Source organism: Lissotriton helveticus, chromosome 8, assembly GCF_964261635.1.
Source record: "Lissotriton helveticus chromosome 8, aLisHel1.1, whole genome shotgun sequence".
Taxonomy (NCBI): Eukaryota; Metazoa; Chordata; class Amphibia; order Caudata; family Salamandridae; genus Lissotriton; species Lissotriton helveticus.
This window is the reverse complement of record NC_136069.1, coordinates 1,600,215,981-1,600,237,224: the sequence shown is the minus strand read 5'-3', so window position 1 is coordinate 1,600,237,224 and position 21,244 is coordinate 1,600,215,981. Positions and strand designations below refer to the sequence as shown.

At 45.8% G+C, this 21,244-nt stretch overlaps 1 protein-coding gene across 3 annotated transcripts in view; it reads right to left on the bottom strand.

The window, feature by feature from the left end:
* The window catches only part of LOC144772078 (GPI-linked NAD(P)(+)--arginine ADP-ribosyltransferase 1-like), an 80,042-nt gene that overhangs the window by 11,595 nt on the left and 47,203 nt on the right, over positions 1–21,244 (bottom strand). For all 3 annotated transcript variants that reach the window (XM_078656262.1, XM_078656263.1, XM_078656261.1), the window contains exons 2-3: positions 11,515–11,592; positions 6,775–7,516 (exon numbers count right to left, since the gene is read on the bottom strand). In XM_078656262.1, coding sequence (XP_078512388.1) covers positions 6,775–7,516; positions 11,515–11,577 — 805 coding nt within the window. In that variant the 5' untranslated portion in view covers positions 11,578–11,592. The remainder of the gene's footprint in view (positions 1–6,774; positions 7,517–11,514; positions 11,593–21,244) is intronic.

Sequence of the window (21,244 nt, the reverse complement as noted above, 5' to 3'; positions counted from 1 at the left end):
CTTTATATAATTTTCACCATTAGCATTCCTGTCTCCTATTTCAGTTAGAGCAAAAGCTCCAGTCACACTAGTGAATCCTACTTATTCACAGCACCAGCAGAAGTTTAAAATTGTACAGTCATTGAAACATTAGGAGCAAAAACAGGAGATCAAAAGACAAAACAGCAGAATGTCCCTTAGTTTACGTCAAGCATTTGGTTATAACAACTGACTATCAAAGCAGCGCCTAAAATGCAGTAGATTACGTTAATTCATCAGTGCAAAGTATCCATGCAAAAGGTTTTTAGTTAACACAGTTAGAGCATTCTTTTACTTTAGAAGAACAAAAGCATTCCTGTTTTAACCCCAGTAAGAGTACACTCTAATCGTGGAAGAAGGGCTTGTCGCCTAGAAATTATTTGGTCAAGTTCCGTTCCTTCGAATAACCCCAATTTCAATGGAAATAAAATAAAGCACTTTACATTTGGCCAATATCTGCTATTGGAGTCATGCGACTTTTTCCCCCTCCCTTCTCCTCGGCTAATCCTTGCTCCCTCCTGCCGGGAAACCTCAGCGCGCTGTTTGAACACTGGCCGAGTGTAGGGGTTAAGTTCCTCAGTCACCAGTCACTGAAGCAAACCCCCGGTGGTTAAATCGTCACCTGATACAAGGCGCTTCCACGCAGCAACTTCCCTTCCTAGATCGGCACAATATGCTCCGCGCTCTCTCAGAAGCGAAGCAACATGTCGGAAACTCCAGCGCGTCTCTGCCTCGGTTCCTCCCTCAAGGTAAGACGCACTGCCTCACGGCCGGCCCCGCTCTCCTCCTTACGTCAGGGCAGGACGCTACTCTGGTGTCCGTGTCCTGGCAACCACCTCAAGGACGCCGTGCACACCCTGTCAGTGCCGGCCCTTTTCACAGTTTCGATAACGGGGACGTCTCTCTTCCTGAAACCCCGGCCTCTCCTCAGACCCCTTCTTGAACCCTGGGGAGCTAGACCCTGGATCGCCGCCGGCGCTTATCTTGCCGGACTTGCGCTCCCACCTCAGGAAATCTGACGGAATAGTGATGAGATCACCTCCCAGGCGGGAAAATCCAGGTGAGTTTGGCTGCACCGACTAACGGGCTCAGGCGGGTCACAGCAGGCCAACGAGGATACAGATAGTGCTGGGCGTAGGGAGATGTCTAACCCAAGGGAGTTTTTCCAGGGCTACAGCCCCATTCGGAAGGCAGCCCCACTCACCCTCACCAGTCGGGTTAGGTTTCTTTCAGCCTTCCACCCGGACTTCCACTCAAGGAACTGATACCCTCAGGTGAATTGTGGCTTCAAGTGCCAAAGTCTTCGTGAGGTCAGGTCAATGGGCTTGGGGTAGCATCACAGGAAGGGGTAGCAGCCTCTGAAGGCAGTCAAGCCCCCTCTCTTCACAGTGCCAACCTCCTCCTCCACAGCCTGGACTCCCGCAAGATTCTCTCTCCTCTGCTTCCACTCCACACGACACAAAATGGCTGCCCAACATTCCACCTTATATAGGCTGTCCCTAGAGTGTCCAGAGAGGTCCAGAAGGTTCTGGAAGCCCACATAGTGTCCTATGGCCCTAGACCCTGAGGTAACCTGTCAGGTGGCAGTTGTAAGCCACCATTTTGTGGGTCTTGTGGATTCAGTCAGAAAGGCACCTAGGCCTCAGGAAAATAATCCTTAAGGAAAAAATGGCAGCCAGCCCTGGTAAGGCAACACAAAAAGTTCCAGTGGACATAAAAAAAAAAACAAAGGCTAGGAGGCAGAAAGGGAACAAAAATAAATAATTAACAGGAGGGACCACCCAAAGGGCTGACAGGTCTAACACTTTATCGCTAACAGGGTCTTAGCCATTATATCCACCTCCCACTGGCTATAATGGCTAAGAACTGGTCTGAGCAGGTGTTTGTTTTTTGAGGTATTCGCGCTTAGCGCAAAAATTTCCATCGCTACGCCTGTGTTGGTAATAGGCGATAGCGATGTTAGCAACTGCTTTCAGTCGCTAACAGGTTGGGTACGCCCACTTTGCATGTCATTAGCGAAAAATATCGCTGACATGCAAAGCAGGCTCCAAACCGCTCGCTATCGCCTAAAAGCTGTCGCTAATTGCTGTTAGCGACAGCTTGCTAATAGGGCGATAGTATTATCACCGCTTAGCGGCCGAAGCGACGAAAATTCCCTATCGCCCCCCTTGATAATATGCCTCTATATTTCCCCCCAGAAAGACCTGAATTGCAAGCTCTATGTGGTGTTAGGCCTCATAGCTCGCAAACCACTGGGTCAGTCAAACTCACTCACTCATTCATTAAAGACGCAACTCTGGGTCTGGTGCTTCAATGGACTGAGGTATCCAAGAGTCTGTGTTGGACCTCATGGTCACCAGTTCCAATCTCTCTGGGCCTACCCAGCCTTCCACCCCTCTGAGGTTGATAATAGGAGTATCATTGAGTATAGTACAAATACACATCTGGTATTGAGCCCAAAGTGGTGGAAATGTGCTTTACAGATGTTAAGTTACTGAAGGGGTGATTCAGCTAAGCATCCATGAACCAAGAGAGTAAGATCTATGTCTGCCCTTTTGCTACATGCAGGAGGCTGGGAGACATAACCCAATTTGATTCTTGCAGCCTTCACTTCTATCGCCTAAGCCATGGAATTCTCTAAAAGGGACTCTAGAGAATGTACCACCTAACAAAGCGTACACCACAATGCACGTATTTGTTGAAACTCTGACCAAAAATGATCAATTCATCCTTAAGAAGTGGCTACCTTCCTCTTCCCACAGCACGTAGTGAGGTGAGGCTCTAAGTCTTAACCACACCGACTCTGAGAGAAGGATGCAATTGTTTATGGAGATCACCCAGCATTTTATGATTGATTAGGAATCTAACACAGTTTGTCCACCATCTATCATCCTCAAATGAGTGGGCAAAACGATTGAGTCATGTATGACTGGGAATAGTGTTTATCACACAAAAGGAAAACCAGTGAGAGCGTGTCTGGTTACAACAAGTCAGCTAGAATTTTCTTCATCTAGTTATGGAAGCGGTCCCATTCTTTGGTCTTTCATTCTTTTATGGTCATACCTGCTCGTTCCTACTTGAGGCAGTATTAATGCTCATGGAAGAAAAGAAGGCAAACAGAGGTGCAATCAGAAGGCTGCCAGGTCATGATCACAATAATAATAATAATAATAATAATAATCCACATTTGTAAAGTGCGAACAATCACCCGTAAGGGTCTCTAGGTGCTGGGGGCCGTCGGGAAGATTAAGCAAGCTATTGCCCAGAGTCACATGGTGCTGGGCTAGCCTGCCGCTGGAGCTGGGGATCGAACCGTGATCCCCAGATTCTAGCGTCAGTTGCCCTGGCCGCGGTGCCACACCTCTCTCTGCACATAGCAGAGAGTAATAATACATCACAAGACAGCCACTGATGGTGAGCCCTACGAGAGTGCCAAATTATAAGCCTGGAGATTTGATTAGACTGATGGGAGTCTAGAAACTGTAACCATGATTCCTATGGACATTCACAGTAGTGCCCGCCAAGGCTCTTCATTTGGTGCTAGCCAGAAGCATCAAAATATATCCTTATTTAAACCTGAGGCAGCCCAGGCTAGGCTTTCAGCACACCCAGACCCTCTGCTTGTTGATGAAATTCTAGAAAATTGAGTTAAAGCATTCTGGATTTAAGAAGAGTCAGGTATGTTATGTTATGTTATGTTATAAGCTGTTTTGTAACGCGCTCAATTACTACCGGAGTATCCTGCCGTGGTATACCGCTGGGGAACCCATCCTGGCTTTCCCTGTGGGATGGTCCCTACTGGGAGTCCCCAAGGTGAAGCCAGGCATCCCCGGCGTTGATGGGGCTGTTGTGGAGATTAGGCAAGCTAATGCCCAGAGTTGCTGAGTGGGACCCCTGGTTAGAGTAGGCACCAAGGCGAGAATTATCGAGTCCGCTGACCCTGGTCCCCGACCCTGCCGCGTCGGGAATTGATCCCTGGTCCCGGGCCGCCTCCTGCTTCCTCTGCCGCCTGCCGCCTCTAACCAGTGAGCCACACCACTCCATGTTACAGAATACCTCGGGCCATAATACGGAAGTGCCCTGGGGGCAACGGGTGTTGGCGCCTGCTTTGCATGCCCCCTGGGCACGCTGGTAATACAGAAGGGGCTGCAGACACTTGTGTGGTCCCCTTCTGTAATACAGATAGCGCTGGTGCACATATAGCCCCAGTGCTATCACCAGTGGGCATTCCCTAATTTGCATGGGGATGTGGCCCTATGCAAATGAGGGAATCCCTTTGCCTCTGCTCCTGTGCCGTATTATAGATGCAGGCACAGAGGCAAAGAAGCTGTCAGGATGCACACAACCCTGAATGGTGGCGCATTGTCAGTGAGCCCCCTGATAGCAGCCCTTTGGAGGAGGGAAAAGCCCCCCCCCCCCCAGACATCCCCTTGCAGGCGGGTGGAGTCACGCACTGGACCTGCCTGCAAGAGGATCTCTAATGCACGGAAAAATTTGAGATGGGTTCCCGTCTGCACAGTGAAACATAGAGCGGCTGCTTCAAAGCTGCTCCATTTTTCACTTTGAATGCGCTGCCCCCAGGGCTGCACTACTTTGCGGTTGCACTGGGGGCAGCGCATTAACTGTAATTGGGGCGCTCTTGTTTTAAGGTGCGCTGTGGTTCAAACAGGAAAAGTGCGCCATATCCATAATATGGCCCCTAATGGATCATACGGGGTATGATCCAGCAGAAAAAACATGGAAACCTGCAGTCAGTGTCCATACCCCACAACTGAGAAAACACATTCATGCAAGGTACCCTGTAAAGGCACACCCTAGTACATGACAGGTGTGGTGTACTGTCTCGCGTACCAGTAATTGTAGAAGGGTGACCCAGTGTAGGACAAAAGTGTGTGGTTTAGAAGACTAAAGAATTACTTGGCATGTGGGAAGACAGAATCTGGTTTTGCCTAACAGAATGGTGTAATTGAGCTGACATAAATGGCTATTATTGTTGAGATATTTGTCCTCGTATCCCGATGATGTGTCTGCAATGTGAATGCTCTCACGAGAAGGCCCTCAGAAGAACCCTTTAGAGATGGAAGATCTCCCAGGCAGCTATCTTGGCAGGGTTCAGTGTTTGAACCCTGCTCTGCCCCTTTAAGAACTTTACATCTTCTGAAGTTCCTGGAAGCAACTGGGATGTTGTGCTCTATATGAGCTTCATCATATATATGGATTAGGAGCAGCCCCTGCACAATAACAAGATAAGGAAACCAAGGCCTTTTTGCAGAACAATCCTTCAATTTGGAGAAATAAGACTGGCATCTAAACATGGTGATGCATCCGACTAGCGGGTGGCCAGAAGACCCCTGGTTGGAACTTTTGGCATTTTGAGAAGTTTTAAATGACATATGACTGCTCATATAAAAGCAATTCTTGGGAAAGCTGTATTTCTCATGTTACGCATATGTGTCGTAAAACAAGTCGTTATAGTAGTCAATCTGTGTAATGCAATGGCTAAAAACTCTGGCTATTGAAGATGTAATTAAGTCCCGGAGGCCATTTATTTCAGTCGAGTCTATTCTGAACAATCCCCTGACACGACCTTCTTTCCACTTGATAAGTGGATCTTCTGCCATGTTCTATCAATCTTAGGAAGCCACTTAGTCAGTAGTGACTGCTGGGTGTATGCTATTCTTTTGGCCGCAGATTAAAGATTTGCAAATGTGGTAAAGGAAATGCAAGGAGGGATGGGTGGGAGGGGAAGTAGAGGGAAGTATCTATGGCATATCTAGCAAACCATCTCCCGTGATGTGTGTGCAATCTTCATCATATGGCAAATTCAAAAGGATTCCTAAACTATATTTTCTGAACTGATCCATTTGAAAGTTTGATTCTACTTTTGCTCATGTCTTATTTTGTGATTGTTGGACACTGATTTGCTGTGCTTACTAATTGCTAACAGCTTTGTTATTATCTCTGGTTGCCTAGAATGTGCTCCTTCATGCAATAAATAGGAAAATAAGAAGAAAGTAAATTAATATATATATAAGCACAATTTGTAAATACACCATCATATTAATTTAGAAGGTTCTATACAGCCGCCATGAACAATCTTTCATTTACCTCCATACCAAAGGCATAAAAATATTTTTACAATCATATGTCTCGGCAATAATAAATACAAATATGTGGGTCTTTAACTTGTGTTGCATAAATCTTCCCTCTTTTGCAAATGTGATTAGTTGTTAATATCCCATTGTTCATATTCCTGCCATACCCACTAACCAACTTGTACCACGTCATCATTCATGAAAATCATGTCTAAGATCTCTAATGGATCCTCAACTCAAAGATGGTGATTGTAGTCCTGGTCTAATAATGTCGTGAAATATTTTAGGCTGTGCATTGCTCCTTCTCCACTTCCTCTCATCCCCAACTAAAAACTTTTCCTAAAACCTACTTTACATCAGCCAACGAGATCAGTCCTAAGATCGCACAACCCTAAGAAAGAGCCTCTTTCTTGGTCTTTGTTCACAAAAGTTGGCTCATGCTTTAAACATTGGGGCTCCAATGTTGCATTTTTCAGGATATTCACTAACTATGTAAATGTTCCCATTTAAATTCATTATTTGAAAATATGTCTTGTGGATATACTGAAAATCGTGCCTTGAATTTGGCCCTTGTGAATTAACGTTGAAGGTTCTTAATTTAAAATGTGCAGATAAGAAGCAAGGACATGATGAAACTATGAAATTATAAGGACCAACTTACCTTTGAAGTATTCACAGTTGTAAAAACTGAGCTTGTCCACCGAATGAATCTGGATAAGATTTTGCTTTGGTGTTCTAGTGAAATTGGTCACGATGAACTTTTCGTATGGTGGGATCAGCACCTCCTTGTTCTCCGGGTAGGAGGAGAAGTTCTTGATGTTCACCCCAAAGCAGGTTTCTATGTCAAAGACTGTGTGTTGGCCAAACTTGAAGCCATTGAATTGGCTGAGCGAAGATGAGATGAACTGGCCAAACCGGACACGTTTCCGCGTCTCGGTTTTGTACCGAATGTCTCTGAAGCCGCGGTACACATTGACACACTGTGGGGTCTCCTGCTGTGCTTCCAAGATCTGAAGAGCTCTGGTTAAAAGAAAATGCAGAGATTTATACTTAAAGTTCTTTTGATAATATTCAGCAGATTTGCCAGCTTCTCTTACAGCTTTGTCAAAAGTTTTGTGGAGCATGAAACTGGAAGTGTATGCCATGATGGCTATTGCATGCTCCTCCCTGAAGCCGCTGGGCAAGACAGCGGTGTCGGTTCTATTTTCCCATTTGGACCTTGCTGACTTCCAGGCCGTGTAAAAGTATTTGCTCTTTGCAAATTCAGTCTTGATCAAGGAGGGGAGCTCCTGCTCCATCTTTGCTTCACACCCCTTATATTGGTCGTCAAAAGCGGAGAGTCTCAAGTCGATGGTATGCTCGAGTAGGAAGAGGTCTCTTTTGTACATGAGATGACCATTAGTCTAGACAAGATAAGCAAGATTAACCAAATTACTTTCCATAGACAAAAAAACATAGTCCAACTCACAGCTAACCAAAATAACGGAGCATGGTGTAAACTGAAGCAATATCGCTCATATCTAGGATTCTTATTGGAAGCCAATATCCACTTCTAAGCTTCAAGTCCATAAGTCAGTGAAGCTGCACCAAAACTGAGGATAACATGAATAATAAATTAATAACCAAATTGAAATCAACACTACTTGAAGAATTCTTAAGCCATCAAACAAGCCCCCAGTCCCAAAACCAGTCAGCGCAACCTAAAAATCCTTGCAATTTCAAGAAACTCACGGTCCACCTAAACCACATCTACATCAAGATAATACCCATGTACCACCAAAACTTAGCTCTAGGCAAGCAAACCTCAGCATACCATACACAACAAGCTAGAGTATGTCGAGACTACCAAACATGTGAGAGATTTGCTTCTAATACCCAATGCCTACTAGCCCAAGCAAAGGGAAGCTTCATCCCAAATATCACCACATTGACCACTCATTGGATAAAATATTCTGAGTTAAACCATGGTGTGTTCTCAGCCCTGCCTAGAACATCGAATGGAAATCAACCCCACAGGATAAAAGTACACTTGATAAAGCTCTATCGTCCTCCAGAAGCATCAATAAATCAAAAACAACTGATCAATTATAGGACTCATGGAAACATGGTTTTATGAAAGCTCAGTTGCTTTATTTGACCTACCATAATGTCATCTGTGGCATGATGTAAATTACGTTTATTGACACATCTGGTACTTCAGTGAAACATCCTGCTATATGATGCAAGATCATTTCAAATACATTATTTATTCCATCCGCTGTATTATTCACCACAGGCGGCAACATCACAGTTCTTGAAAAGTTACATAGACTAGTTATACTCCTATAAACAATAGATCACACATGCTGCTATAGGCAAATTTATAACACTAATAATATAGAAGCCATGTGAATTTCAGAAATAACTAAGGTCACTCACACTGCCAACTACAAGAACAACCTAGTTGTGCAGCAAACCATCTAGGTAGCTGTTGATTTGGACAGCTCGGCTACTGGTCATTCTCCAACTCATCAGCAAGAAATCCTACTCAATACCTTGTAAGGAGATAAATTCTGGGCCTTTGTGGGTCACTCTTACCAAATATGGAACCAGCAAAGGGTGGAGAACATCACAAATATAAGTATAAGAAATATGGAGCAACAGTTGATTCTGTAGGGGAGTACAATATCACTTTTATAAACCTCTTTGTTTCCTGTTTAACGAGGCATGGCCATTCGAGTGGCATAACACTTCGGGTTAATAACTAACATATATATCATTGACACCAAGGATTTTTGAAGTATAACGTGGCATATTAACACTCGTATACCATGGAGTGTTGTAAATAATAGCATATCACAATAGCACACAGGACCCTTAAAAACAAATAAATGCAAAATCGACACAGTGTATCACAGCTAAAAACCATTTAAATACACAAGACATTACATAATTTAACACAAATGACTACAAGCGGTGTCCATAAAAAGTTCATATAGCTTCAAGCATCTGTCCTTATTATTTGAATGTGGAATATGCTTAACAGAGGAAAGGAACACCTTAAGTAATCATTGACGTTTCGACCCAATAAAGTTGTGTACTCAGATCCAAAATCACCACAGGTCTTCATCAGGACAAGTAAACAGAAAGTGCGGCCTTGTGAAAATGGCCTCTAAATGGTCTGTTCAAACCATAAATGTAGTATCCACAAGGAGTAGGCTCTTAAGATTAGTAGAACTAAGGACCTTAGGCACCAAGTAGGTCTTCAAAATGCCATTTAATTTAGTGTAGAAGGAGAGCCTTGGGAGGAAGAAGCGCGGATGAGTCACATCTTGGCAGTCTTGTTTCCTGACTGTCAAGACGTGACTCATCTGTGCTTTTTGACCCGAGAATCCACTCTGGATCTTTAAGGTATTGGTTAATTTACCATACCGCTTTGCAATTCAACATGAAGGCTCTCCTTCTACACTGAATTAAATAGCATTTAGAAGACCTACTTAGTGCCTAAGGTCCCTAGATCCTTTGATGTTCCCAATGCAGTGCCTATTTTATAGGCACTGCCACAGGAAATGCCAAACGAACCGCCCACCAATGACTAAAAAAGCCATAATATGGCGGGTAGTTATCACACGGGTTTGGCGGAGCAGCTGCAGAGCGGTCCAGCTCCTGCACCGTCAAAATCGCAATCTTTCATTCTTTGATCCCCATTGTAAAGTTTCTTGTTTACATTAGGTTCAACATGCTTTTTGCAGTTTGCCTGGCTTTTATACACCATCCCTGAAGGATTGCGTGATCCTAAGAGAGCTCTTTCACTTTCTTCTTGTGCTTCTAAAATGCGTTTAAATCCCCAGGGTGTGTAGGTTCGATAATTCAAAGGGATTGGAGATTTATGTATCTCATAAAACAGTACAACGCCAGTGCAGATGTGAGATTATAAAAGATGGTAACTCTGGATACTAGCAAGCACCCTTTAGTAGGCTTGCTACACAATGCATGTTTGAACCAAAAATCACATCCTTTAATTTAAACAAATATCCATGCAGCTGCCAAATTTACTTCTATCCTGCAAAATGATCATCATATGGTTGTGCTCTAATAGTAACAGCCTCAGAAATTGAACTTTGCATAAAATGGCATTTTATGAACATATGTAGGGATCATATAGGTCTCTGATCTTGATTTATTGACAGATACCCCAGTAAATATATTATAGCATTAGAGCCTTGCTGTAGTGAGCTCTAACAGATATTAAAGGCCTGCTCCAGCGTTAAAGGCCTGAGCCAAAGGCTTTTAACAAGGGAGCGAGCCTTTATTGGCCGGTAGAGCCCGCTACTGGATGCTCTAAGGCTATTAGAACATTCCGCCCCTAGAGGGCAGAATGTTTTATTTGTAAAACAAATTCCTCATGGAGCCGGATGGGGTGAAATATCATTAGGCTCTGTGGGGCCTTTTGTTCACAGCAACAGCTGCGAACCAACATTGAAATGTTGGAGCTGCAGGCTTCTATTGGCCATCAAAAGCCCGGAGTTACTACCAACATTCCAAACTAATATGGTTTATATATGTCAACCTTGAGTATATATTTTGATAAACATTTTGGTCTGTGATCCACTTGCCTTATCAGAATATACACAATTGATTCTGCTCTTGTCACTTTCACATTAGATGGGGTATCGGCTATTCTTATTTATTTTAGCTTTTATACTCTTACAGTATAAAGTGTAGCAGAGGAACACATTAGAACCCTTATTATTGCCCAACAACTGAGTTTGATAATGCATGGGCAAGGAACCCTATTTTCTTTTGTACAATTGACTTTCAGATAGAATTTACTCTTAAGGACTATAGTGCCAGATGTATCAAAGGGTTTTACCCATTTTGTGTCTATGGGAAAATGTGTTCATACATATGGCCCTCAGTGTCTTGGATTTATGCAAGTAATATTCCCATAGTGGAATTATTGATAATTAAAATAGATGAGTGAAAAGGCCGTGCAGTAAAGCCATTGCCCTGCATTTGGCCTAGGAGTCCCTACAGCTCAATGAGATTGAACTGCTCTTCCTAGGTATTAATGCTACTCAACAGTAAAGCCTATGACTATCCTGCCATAAGTTTCATCGCCCCCCCCCCTAGAAGATCCCATTCCGCTTCACCCCACACTCCACATTTCTTGGAATTTGAGATTCTCCAACATATTCCTTGGTTTTCCATGCATGAAGATCATCCCTCTCCTGGAATACCTGAGGTCAAGTTGTAAGGTGATCAGAATGAAGGGTATCTAAAACCAGGAGAATGAATATCTTCTCATGGTAGCGGCTAGGAGGGATTCTTCTGATCTCTCCAAACCTGTGGTAGTCAGACAGCAGCTGCACCGGATATCAGTGGTCTATTCATTATTAAATGAGACGCCATTAAGGGTTACCTGGGGGATCTCCATCACCATCATGATAGGAAGCAGAGCTAAGATCAGAGCAGGGGGCCCCATTCTTCACCACCAATTCTGCAAAACATAAAAATAAATCAAAATGTATGTGCTAGCATGAGCATGCATATACTACGTACCTAGCATAGACCTAGCTTTTTGACCGATGCCCGGTGGAGCTACTTGATAGCTAAAGAGGAGATGGGCTTTGGACTACCCTTTCAGCCATCACCTACCCAGCCAGTCTTTTCGGCAGAACTTACTTCGTCACTCTGTTCTCTCTCCTACCCCTTTACTCCACCCCCTTTCTCCTTTGTTTTCCCATTGAGACCTAGCTGTTTGGCTGATGCCCGGTGGAACTACCTGATAGCTAAAGATGGGCTGTGGACTTCCACCTCGGCCGTCACCTACCCAGCCGGACTTTGGGCAGACTCTCCTTGGTCTCTCCATCCTATCTCCCTCTTATCCCTTTACCCCACCCCCTTACCATTCTATTCTCCATTTATTTCGCCTTCTACGCTCTTTGAATGTTTTTCTATTGCCTGATGTAACTTGTAACTGATGTCATTTTGTAATTTTGTGGAACCTTATGTAAAGCGCTCTGATACCCCCGGTTCTAGCCAGCGCTATATAAAACTTGAATTAAAAAAAAAACATATATATATTTATATATACACGTTTATTAGGTAACATATTGTCTAAACTGTCCATTATCTTATTACAGTAACTTAAAAAACATTAACGTTGTCAGTCAAGTTAATTGCCATTTGTCCTTAAATGTCCAAACATTTGTACATTTACTGTATATCCTAGGTTACTCACACTAGTTCTAAGACATCTCACTACTGGATTTTCCCTGATGCATGCAGTTCATTGGTGTATTTTAAACCACCTCCCACACCCTATCGTACCATTTTTTCAAATTATGACATCCAGGAACACTTCTGTTTCTTTAAGAAAGAGAAGCAAGGGGATCAGGGTAAGATGGACTCTCATGGACAGAGGACACTCGGGCAATTCTGTGAATTGTTGCAGCCCTTCCTCCGTGTCACAGCCCTTATTTTTTATTTTGTGGATTTCACCAATATCTCTTGGTCATCACGCCTCTGTGCTTTTTAAAGACAGGTATTACCACCCCATATTCCATCTGGAAACAGTAAGGGGTAGCAAACATCAGAACAAGAGCAGAAGGTATGAGGTAGAACTGAGGTTAAAAAAAGGAAAAGACCATGGGTTGTAAATGTATGGACTGAAACCACTGGGAAGGGGTTTAAGGCAGTAACAGGTGTTGTAAGCACCTAACTGAGGGTAAAAAAGACAATTTACCATCTGTCCATTTAAGGGCCCAATGCCGATCTCGGTCGGAAGGGCGCTAATTTGATTTTACCTACACCAATCCGGAGCCCTTGTTTCCAACCTACTCTTTCCCAATTCTGAACGACCAAGGAAACCCTTAGCGCTGACCAAATCGGTTCCGGAAGGCGTACAGAGAGATAGAGCCCTACGGAGCCAAATTATGCAGCTCTATGGAGTAGGTTTTCCTAGCGAGCAAGTACGATGAACGGTTCGGACAGCCTTTCTGATTCATTTTGCCCGGATTGAAAAGGCTGCCGGAATCATTCTTTGGGGGCCCGTAGCAGGCCCCCCTTCACCCGGGGCCCACCGCATCATGCCCTTGGGGGTATCCATGGGTCTCCCTTTTCAGACCCTGCACAGTGTGGCAGGCACAAGGGGTGCCCGCCACAGGGTGCACAATGATCCCCAACCACCCCTTTTGTCAATGGGAGCCTGTGCACGCGTTCGGTACACAAGCTCCCATTGAAGTCAATGAGAGTCCAACAGAATCCTATCTGGATGCATTCAAAAGCATCATACTTGTTCTGTCGTACTCCCCTGACACGAGTCGTTCGGAAAGCATCACGGACACGAGTTGTTTGGTTTGCTTACCGAACAAGATCCGAATCGGGCCCTAAGTATAAATGTTTCCCTTCTGGTGTATGCATGGATTATTAGTATATACATATTACAAGCCATCTGAGACAGTACACAGGTGTATCTCAAAGGGAAGACAACAGGAGAGGTGGTAAAGAATGTGGGCTGGCAGGTCATAGGGCACTATTAGCACAGGTTCATCATCTGAGAACTTATATGTGGACAAAGTATTGCTTGAATATAAGGGTGCTCAATTACTTCCAGAAGAGCAAGAGTGAGGGAGCCTGATGGAACTGGGTGCGGCTGGAGTTCTAGATGAACTTAGGAGTGAATCAAAGGAAGGCTTAGTGTCTTGTCCTTCTTTAATTTGTCCTGAGCTAAATGGGGTTGTTATGTAGCCCACCTGAGAACCTGAGCTTGTTTACCAGATAGGAGGAGTACGTAGGTATACAACTTTGCAGGTGGTGCAGCAGATTTTGCTAGTGATGTTTGTTGGTAGAAGGAGTCAGTGGAGTTCTTTAAAAATGGGTGAGATTTTCTTAAATTTCCTTTATCATTCAGGCAGTAGCATGAAAGACTATTTGGATAGGCCGTTGAGCAACGCATTGCCTCTGTTGAGCTAAGATAGCATCACTGCATTCACTGTTGCCTCAATGTCAGCTTTAGGGAGAAAAGTTTAGTGGAGCTTGATACCATGCTGCCAGGTGATTTGTGTTATTTTAGGTCTTGACTATCAACAGTTTTAGTTGTCAGTAGGCTGATCTATTGTTCCAATACATATCATATCCATAGAGTAGGCTTTGGGTCTGCACTGTGCTCATTATTGGATGGCGTTTCTGTCTGTTTCACTTCTTTCCTCCTCATTCAATTGCTTTTCTCCCTCTTCTTGTGTGGGTTGTCTAACCTAGGAATATTTTGATCTCACAGTGCTTGATTGGTGACTGATTGATGAATCCTTCCACAGCTGATGCCAGACCTTGTTTTGCAGTGCATGGGAGCTATTCTCTCTCTGTCTGTCTCTCTCTCTCTCTCTCTCTCCCTTCTCCATATTGCCCTTTTTAAGCCGCCAACCCTTTCCCACCATCCATCCAGTACTCACTTGTTTCCACCCAACACTATGCTGGTTGTTTTTTTACCATTCCAAAATGGCCACTACGCACATGAATTCATGTGCAAGAGGTTCCATATAATGCATTTGGTTAATTCAAACAAATCCCATTCAAAGAATGATCAACTCCACGGTGGCCATCTTTGAACAAGACTTTATAAAATATAGCAAAATGCATTAAAAAATGGAGAAAAGACAAGTCTATTACTTTAGAGAACACTTTTGCATAAAGAAAATATTAGCAGCTGTTACACCATCATGGTGGCATCATAGCGGAAAAAGCACAATTTAAATTGATTGAGTACTGCTGTCTTGTGCTTCCAAGCACAGTGGAGTCATGCAGACCAGGCCGGGTGACAACGACATTGAGTGCAACTGCAGAACCACTGATCCAGAAGCCACAAAGCAGCTGGAGATGATCACAAACTTTCCAAATACAGATATAATGCCATTGATGCCATTAATGTAATTAGATAAGACCCTCAATCAGCTCTTCCAACACCAAGGTCAGGGGCATCTGTGTCTCCCCAGGATATACAGCAGACACATGCTCAACCTTAACAAGAGTCAGAAGACCCAAGCCATGAGGTGGCTGCTGCTGAATGTGTACCCCAAAATCCTATACAACGCACGACGCTGACCCGTGTGCTGCTCCAGATCAGGGGACTGCCAAAACTTGACAACCAGTGAGGTAGGATGGACTCCCACAAGGGGAGCCACTGCATCAGCAGGAGATACTCACAAGATGTGTTGAGCCTACTGCATGTTTCGGGGTGGCCCTGGTCTTCATCCACCACTGATGCCACCAGTAGGACATCTGGCCAGAAAATACTCAATGCCTCCTACCCATCGCGAGTCGTTGACAGACTTGGGTTAGAACTTTATTTTGCTTGGAAGTGTATCTACAAAGCTATTTCCCTTCTGCAAACTGTTGCTTTTAGTGCTCATTTTATTGTAGCTGATGCTCGTCATTGGCATGTGCTTGGTTCTGGTGGCAGTAATATTTTATTTCCATATTATGTCTCTGGTGGAGCATCTAGTGTTGGACCCTAAGGAATAGTCTGAGCTTTGCTTTTAGTTGGCTGGTATTAGTTGGCAGCAGAGTGCTCTTACTAAGACATCATTTTCTGACATCTGTTTGCAGTGCCATCTTAAGGATTTTTTGGGCCCTGAGTAAGACATATTCTGACATAACTTGTTGAGAACAACATTGAATTTATTACTAGCTGTCCTCTAGCTAATTTATTGCTAATCTCGTTTCACTGAAGGCTTCATATTGTCAAAGATCATGTAAAAACAACTGAAAGTCCAACAGCCAAACAGTACCAAAAGAAAGGGTGAAGAAGCATTAATAAAGCCAATAATATTTTATGTGGGTTTCAGTGTCTTACCAGCCTGTTCTTCCAATTGTAGGAAAAACATGTTATGGGTGACTTGGTGGATGTTCACTGGACTGATGCACAAAATAAAAAAAAAAATCTGTAGTGCTGGAATTTGTAGCTTTAATTGCCCAACATTCTCAATAGAAATAAATTCCACTTTGCAACTGTACTTTTTTAAGGCTCGTGGCGTTAACTGCGCGAAGCGCGGTCTCTCCAGAGACCCTATTGTCAGCGAGTCTGCTTTCCAGGAGAGGGGACAGGAGCTGGCCACGTGCTCAGAATTTAGCGGGCCACGCGCACGTGAACGCGCTCGCTGTGCCCAGCTCCTGTCTCCTCTCCTGCAAAGCTGTACCACACAGCCACACCTCCCCCTGCACGCATGCGCACACACACGAGCGCACCTACACACAAGCACACGCACCAACGCATACAGACACCCCCGCCATCGCACACATACCCACACACACACCAGCGCACAATACACACACGCGCACCCCCCTCCCCCCAAGCCCCACTTACCGCCACTCCGGACTAATGCATCCTCCGCAGGGCTCTCCCTCGGGCATGGGAGCCCTGCGTCACCAGCACTGCTTTTCTGGCCAGCCACTCCGTGGGCGCGGGAGTTTCGTTTTTGCCCACGGTTTCGTTTTTGCTTACGTCTTAACTTCCAAAATCACTAACAATCAAAATAGTTTTTTTTTAAATGCCAACTTTCTTGGACTCTTCTCCCCCAGATTAAGAAAGAACAATTCAGACCTCGCCTAAGCCTTATTTGGTTGACACCCCCGTAATATTAAAATCCTATCGTTTAAACCCAGGTCGCTGTCTGCTGCCGGCGGATAATATATACGGAGATGTCGTCTGCATGCAGCGTCCCTTCCTGCTCCGGTAATACGACCAATGATCCATTTATCTCCACATTTCCCCGTTATCATTTGAGCCGCAAACGCCACATAAATAGCAAACAGCAAAAGGTGACTCTCCGCCTGCTTGTCTGGTGTCTCGAGCTGCGCCGCAATCATAAGTAATGTCCCTGTTTATATAGGACCAGAAAGGCAGCTGTCGCCCCAAAACACTAACAGCACAGCTCCAAACAGCAGAGTCCCCATTTTGTTTTCTTATTGCAGATTTATTTAGTTCGAATTCGACCCGAGGGTATTGGAGTGTTTTGCATGCGCACCAGTTATGTTATACAAAGACACATTGTTCGTATGATCAGGGAGTTAAGTGATTGGCCCAGAATCACAGGATGCTAGGAACGTAGCTCCCCAGCTCCAAAGTCAGCAGCTCTGGCCATTAGGCCACACCCTCTCCTCATTACCCTATCCAACATTTTGTGCTGATCACTACAGGTTCTTCCTCCTCCCATTCACCAAAACAACTTGACATACTCCGCCCCAATCTCACCCAGGGACAGTACAACAGACAAAAAACAGGCACCACCATTCCAGCAACTGCACACCTCAACTACCCCAGCGACCTTCGCCACTGCGACTTGAGCACTCGCTGCAGACACTTCAAAGCAAATAATACTTGGGGGAGGGGGTGCGTAGCAGAGACGTTAATTCACCAAAATGTGAGGGGTAGAGGAAGTGACAGCACACACCCTTTGACCTTTACTTTCACTCAAAATATCAATTGAGGAGAGGGCTTGGGCTTGAGAAAAAACCTATTTTTGTAAATGGAGCGCATTAGTAATAGCCAGGCCCAATGAAAAGATAAGATTGTGTGTCTGCTGCAATTTTCGCATAATCATAGACTTGCCGCATTTGCCACATAATCGACCATCTGCTGAATAATCTGCAATTTTAACAAAATAAAAGAATTTTCTAACGTAGATTGTTCAAAAATTACTAAAAGTGCAGTGCTATTTCCAAACACATACACTGTCTGCACACACACTTACTATGTGCACGCTGCACAATGCTTCACTCTTCACCCTCACACCTCCTCACCCTCAAACACCCTCACCCTCAAACACCCTCACCCTCACACCCCCTCACACCCTCTCAAACTTACACACCCTCACTCACCCTTACACCCTCACATGCCCTCACCCTCACACCCTCACACCCTCACCCTCACACACACCCTCACCCTCACCCCCCCTCACCCTCACCTTCGCACCCCCTCACCCCCCTACACCCTCACACCCCCACACCCTCACACCCCCTCACCCCTCACACCCCTCACCCCCTCACCCCCTCACCCCCACCCCCTCACCCCCCACACCCTCACCCCCCCACACCCTCACACACCCTCTCTCACCCTCACACACTCTCACTCACCCTCACACACCCTCACTCACCCTCACACACCCTCACCAGCATAGCATAACAAAACATAGCATAACAACACACAGCATTGCATAACAAAACACAGCACAGCATAATAAAAAAGCACAGGATAGCAAAAGATAGCATAGCATAATTATTCCCAACTCTCCTTATTATTGAGCAACATATGACAGTTTGCAAATCATCTTTATACACCAATTCAGAGTTTTCGGAAAATTTATGCAACGCATTGTCATACACAATGCCAATAACTCAAACTTTAATGCTGCGAGCCCTATTGCATTGTAAATGCTTGTTCTACAATAGTGAAAATCAAACCATTGCCCTGAGGATATTCACAATTGCCATCAGTTGAAATTCAATCTTTTTTCCCTTAATTTTCTTCCTCTGCCTTGTCCCCCCTCTCCGCTTTCTCTTTGTATGCTACTCAAGCTGGATTGTGACCCCTGGCTCTGATGAGTTTTGAGCAAAAGGAAGGGGTTGTAGTCAGGAGAAGGCCTGAAAGGTAATGAAGGCGGTGGAGAGAGTGAGGTGAGGCAGAAGGGTACGAGAGGTAGCGATAGAGATAAGGTACAGATATACACGAGGGAGGAATCGATGTAAAGTAAAGAGAACAAGCATTTACAATGCAATGGTTTTGCCTTTGTTAAAGTTAGAGCTATTGGCATTGCTCTTGACACTCTGAAGCTCCACTCTGAAGCTCCACTCTGAAGCTCCACTCTGAAGCTCCACTCTGAAGCTCCACTCTGCACTCTGAAGCTCCACTCTGCACTCTGAAGCTCCACTCTGCACTCTGAAGCTCCACTCTGCACTCTGAAGCTGCACTCTGAAGCTCCACTCTGCACTCTGAAGCTGCACTCTGAAGCTGCACTCTGAAGCTCCACTCTGAAGCTCCACTCTGAAGCTCCACTCTGAAGCTCCACTCTGCACTCTGAAGCTCCACTCTGCACTCTGAAGCTCCACTCTGCACTCTGAAGCTGCACTCTGAAGCTCCACTCTGCACTCTGAAGCTGCACTCTGAAGCTCCACTCTGAAGCTCCACTCTGAAGCTCCACTCTGAAGCTCCACTCTGAAGCTCCACTCTGCACTCTGAAGCTCCACTCTGCACTCTGAATCTGCACTCTGAAGCTCCACTCTGCACTCTGAAGCTCCACTCTGCACTCTGAAGCTCCACTCTGAATCTGCACTCTGAAGCTCCACTCTGAATCTGCACTCTGAAGCTCCACTCTGAAGCTCCACTCTGAAGCTCCACTCTGAAGCTCCACTCTGAAGCTCCACTCTGATGCTCCGAAATTCGTTTTCTTAATTTAATTGTTTACTTACCTGCAATCATCCAGATTCCTGTGCTTATCACCCCCACCCTGCCCCTCCTCCGCCCCGCCTGCCTGCTCCACCGCAACTTCCTCCACGGGCCGCGGCTGCAGGTGGGTCTGTCTCTGGGTACTCCTCGAGAGAGGGCTAGTGGGCATTGGGTGGTCATTGAGAGTCCCCTTTCTTAGACTTTGCAGTGGAAGCTGGGTAGTCTCTCTCCCTGACCACCTCCTTAGAGTATTGTAGTGCATTTATATAGGGCCTACTACCCCTGACTTGACATTGAAGCGCTTTTTCAGTGAGTAGCACGCTACTCCGGAATGCTGCTGATCCATGCCCACATCGGAGGACAGTGGGTATCCCGGGTGTGGCCCTCGCGGGTGGTACCCTTCCTCCGAGAGGTGTTGGCAGCGTGTGGCCCTGTCCCCGAGCGCCCCTCCACATGGGGACAGTGTTTTGTGGCTCAGAGGGGCGCTTGTACTGTCCTAAAGCGAGGGCTCGTCAGATGCTACGGTATGGGCGTGTCGGGTTATGCTCCGCCCGAGGGGCGGGACTTAAGCTCACCTGGTTCCAGTGCGGATTCGACCCCACCCCGGTCAGACTTTAAGAGGCTGATGCACGGGTGCGCCACATTCACAGGATTGAAACTGCAGAGGAGAACAGGTGCGTCAGCGGGATCTAGGTAAGGAGGCCGTGAAAGGTCAGAGTGCAGGGCGGACTGCTGGTGGCAGAGGGCGGGTTTATCGTGGAGAGAGGTCAGTGGGCGACTCTGGGGGCACAGGGGAGTGAATGTAAACTGTGAGGGGGTCTTGTTGCAGTGGGGAGCAGGAGAGGACATGGGCGGTCTGGGTTGGTCTCTAAACATACACCCTGATTGCTGTGTACGGGGAAGCGTACTTCTGTGATGGGTGGGTTGGGGGGGTTCTTGTTCACAGGTCGGAATGGACACGATCTGTTGGAAGCTACGTTTCCCTGGCTTTTTATTTTAGTTTTATTAAAACCGTTCCCGCGTCAGTACGACTACCATGAGTTCAGAAGAAGCTCCCCGGAGCATTAGTTTATCTTGGATTGATTTTCATTCTATTTTAAATCGGTCCCCCTCTGAGTGAAAGTTCATAGTTCTGTTATATTTGACTGCGTTGGGACAACAGCGGTCTCGGGGAGGGTGCAAGATGGTGCACGTTTACGATACCCCCCCACCCATGCCCCTTAACAGACAGTTTGTTCTCCCGTTCACACTGCAGCGCCTCGAGTATTTTTAAGGGAGTCGTGGCGCTTGCTCCTGCATGGCTAACGTTTTAATAATGTTGCTCTTGTGACTTACCTTTGATCGCTGATTCTCACTGTCCTTCTGTTACTTTAAGCGCTACGTCCCTTCGGAGCCCTGGAACAGGCGCCTTTTTCTTCCCGCTTGTCAAGGTTTGGGGGGCGAGGGTTCCTCAAGCAGCCAAAATCCTTCTGCGGCCCTCCGAGCAGGCGTTTCAGGGGTCCTTGTTTAGGGGGTGGGAGTCATTTCACGTAGATTAGTGACCAGTATTCCATTGGGTCTCAACCTCCAAGGGGGTACGGTCGGTCCTGGGAGGGGGGGGGGTCGAAGTGAGAGGGATACCCTGAGTGCTCTCCGGCAGACGTGCTGCAGGTGGAGCCACCCATCGGCCGGGTGGGCTGTGGCGTGCTTAAGATGGCGAGCGGCGGCCCGC